At 56.8% G+C, this 3284-nt stretch overlaps 1 protein-coding gene across 1 annotated transcript; it reads left to right on the top strand.

The window, feature by feature from the left end:
* The first annotated feature begins 2176 nt into the window (after nt 1-2176).
* Nucleotides 2177-2857, top strand: LOC135210411 (uncharacterized). The gene has a single exon (XM_064243313.1). The coding sequence runs from the start codon at nt 2177-2179 to the stop codon at nt 2855-2857; it is 681 nt and encodes a 226-aa protein (XP_064099383.1).
* The last annotated feature ends 427 nt before the right edge of the window (nt 2858-3284 follow it).

Below are 3284 nucleotides of genomic sequence, written 5' to 3'. Positions count from 1 at the left end.
CCGCAAAACAGCCTTGGAAATGGCTCCAAGAACAGGACTTCCAGCCAGCCCCCCAAACTTAGCCTTCAGGTTCCACCTGACCTGGATCCTCCCCAACAGCCAGGGAAGGGTCACAGAACAAGACCCCCCAAACTAACTTTTCAGTTCCACCAAGCCTTGAATCCTCCAGAACAAGGAACTTCCAGCAGCCCCCCAACTGCCTTCAGTCCACCTGACCTGGAATACTTCCACAGCAGGGAAGTTCCACAGCGCCACTGCCTTCAGTCCACCTGACCTGGGATGGTTCCACACAGAAAATCACAGCAGCCCCCAAACTACTTTCAGTCCACAAGCCTTGGATGCCTCCAGAACAGGAACTTCCAGCAGCCCCCCCCCCCCAACTGCCTTCGTCCACCTGACCTTTGCTGGTTCCAAGCAGGGAAAGTCACAGCAGGCCAGCCCCCAAACTACTTTCAGTCCACAAGCCTTGGATGCCTCCAGAACAAGGAACTTCCAGCAGGGGCCCCAACTGCCTTCGTCCACCTGACCTGGTAACCTTCCACAGCAGGGAGTCACAAGCAGCCCCCCAACTGCCTTCATCCACCTAACCTGGATGGTTCCACAGCAGGGAAGTCTAACAGCAGCAGCCCCCAAACTACTTTCAGAGTCCACCAGCCTGGGGATGCCCTCCAGGAACAATGAACTTTCCAAGCAGCCCCCCAACTGCTTCAAGGGTCCACCTGCGCTGGATACTTCCACAGCAGGGAAGTCCCGCAGACCCCCAAACTACTTTCAGTCCTCCCCCCAAAGCCTTGATGCCTTCAGAACAAGGAACTTCCAGCAGCCCCCCAACTGCCTTCAAGAAGTCCCCACCTGGAACCTGGATAACTTCACCAAAGCAGTGGGAAGTCACAGCAAGCCCCCCAACGTTGGCCTTCAGTCCCCGCCCCCTGAAACCTGGATGGTTTCCACAGCAGGGAAGTTTCAAGGCAGCCCGCCAAACTACTTTCCAGTCCACCAAGCCTTGGATTGGGCCATCCAGAACAAGGAACCTTCCAGGCCAAGCCCCCCAACTCCCTTCATTCCACCTGAACCTGGTACTTTCCACAAGCAGGGAAGTTCCACGCAGCCCCCAAACCTACTTTCGTCCACAGCCCCCCTTGGAATGCCTCCATAACAAGGAACCTTCCAGCAGCAACCCAACGTGCCTTCGTCCACCCTGACCTGGAACTCCACAGCCAGGGAATTCACAGGCACCCCCAAACTACTTCAGTTCCACCAGCCTTGGATGGGCCTCCAAACAAGGAACTTCCAGCAGCCCCCAACTGCCCCCGTTCCTTCAGTCCCCTGACCTGGATGGTTCCACACAGGGAAGTCACAGCAGCCCCCAAACCGACCTTTCAGTCCACCAGCCTTGGATGCCTCCAGAACAAGGAACTTCCAGACAGCCCCCAACTGCCTTCAGCGCACCTGACCTGGGAATGCTTCCACAGCAGGGAAGCCACAGCAGAGCTCGCCCCCAAAGCTACTTCCCAAAGTTTCAGTCCACCAGCTTTGGATGCCTCCCAGAAACCAGGAACCTTCCAGCAGGCCACCCAACTGCCTTCCAGGTCCACCTGAACCTTGGATACTTTAACCTTCCACAGCAGGAAGCCACAGCAGCCCCCAAACCTACTTTCCGTCCCCAGCCTTGGGTGCCTCCCCCAAACAAGGAATTCCAGCAGCCCCCCAACTCCTTCAGGTCCCACCTACCTGGATACTTCCACAGCATGGGAAGTCAGCAAGCAGGGGTCCCAAACTACCTTGGTTCAGTCCACAGCCCCCAAACTACTTTCATTCCCCAGCTGGATGCCTCCAGGAAACAAGGAACTCCAGCAGCCCCCCAACTGCTTCAGTCCACCTGACCTGGATACTTCCACGCAGGGAAGTCCCCCACAGCCATTGGAAGTCCAACAGCAGCAGCCCCCAACTGCCTTCAGTCCACCGGACCTTGGATTTTTCCACAGCAGGGGAAGTCACAGCACAGCCCCCTTGGAAACCTGACTTCCAAGAACAGAACTTCCATCAGTCCAGCCTGGAGCCTCCCAAACAAGGACTTCCAAGCAAGCCCCCCACTCCTCAGTCCACCTGACCTGGATACTTCCACAGCAGGGAAGTCACAGCAGCCCCCAAACTACTTTCAGTCCACCAGCCTTGGATGCCTCCAGAACAAGGAACTTCCAGCAGCCCCCCAACTGCCTTCAGTCCACCTGACCTGGATACTTCCACAGCAGGGAAGTCCACAGCAGGCCCCCAAACTACTTTCAGTCACCAGCCTGGACCTGCCTCCAAAACAAGAACTCCAGCAGCAATGCCTTCAGTCCACCTGAACCTGGTGGGTTCCACAGCAGGGAAGTCACAGCAGCCCCAAAATACTTTCAGTTCCACCAGCCTTGGATGCCCCCCCCCTCCAGAACAAGGCCCACCTTCCAGCAGCCCCATGCCTCAGGTTCCACCTTACCCTGGATGCTTCCACAGCAGGGAAGTCACAGCAGCCCCCAAACTACTTTCAGTCCACCAGCCTTGGATGCCTCCAGAACAAGGAACTTCCAGCAGCCCCCCAACTGCCTTCAGTCCACCTGACCTGGATACTTCCACAGCAGGGAAGCCACAGCAGCCCCCAAACTACTTTCAGTCCACCAGCCCCTGGATGCCTCCAGAACAGAACTTCCAGCAGCCCCCAACTCCCCTCCAAGTCCACCTGACCTGGATACTTCCACAGCCGGGAAGTCAAGCAGCCCCCAAACTACTTCAGTCCACAAGCCCCCCTTGGAATGCCTCCAGAAACAAGGAAATTCCAGCAGCCCCCCAACTCCTTCATCCACCTGACCTTGGATAACCTCCACAGCAGGAAGTCACAGCACCCCCAAACTTACTTTCAGTCCATAAGCCTTGGATGCCTCCAGACAAGGAACTTCCAGCAGCCCCCCCAACTGCCTTCAGTTCCACCGACCGGATGCTTCCACACAGGGCAGCCACATGCAGCCCCCAAACTATTCAGTCCACCAAGCCTGATGCCTCCAGGAACAATGACTTCAGCCAGCAAATGCCTTCAGTCCAACCTACCTGGAATGTCCACGGCAGACAAGTCCCCCAACAGACCATTTCACGCCTCAGTCCACCTGACCTGGATACTTCCACAGCAGAGAAGTCACAGCAGCCCCCCAACTGCCTTCAGTCCACCTGACCTGGATACTTCCACAGCAGGGAAGTCACAGCAGCCCCCAAACTACTTTCAGTCCACAAGCCTTGGATGCCTCCAGAAC

Source organism: Macrobrachium nipponense, chromosome 39, assembly GCF_015104395.2.
Source record: "Macrobrachium nipponense isolate FS-2020 chromosome 39, ASM1510439v2, whole genome shotgun sequence".
NCBI classification, from domain to species: domain Eukaryota; kingdom Metazoa; phylum Arthropoda; class Malacostraca; order Decapoda; family Palaemonidae; genus Macrobrachium; species Macrobrachium nipponense.
This window is presented reverse-complemented; position numbering and strand designations above follow the sequence as displayed.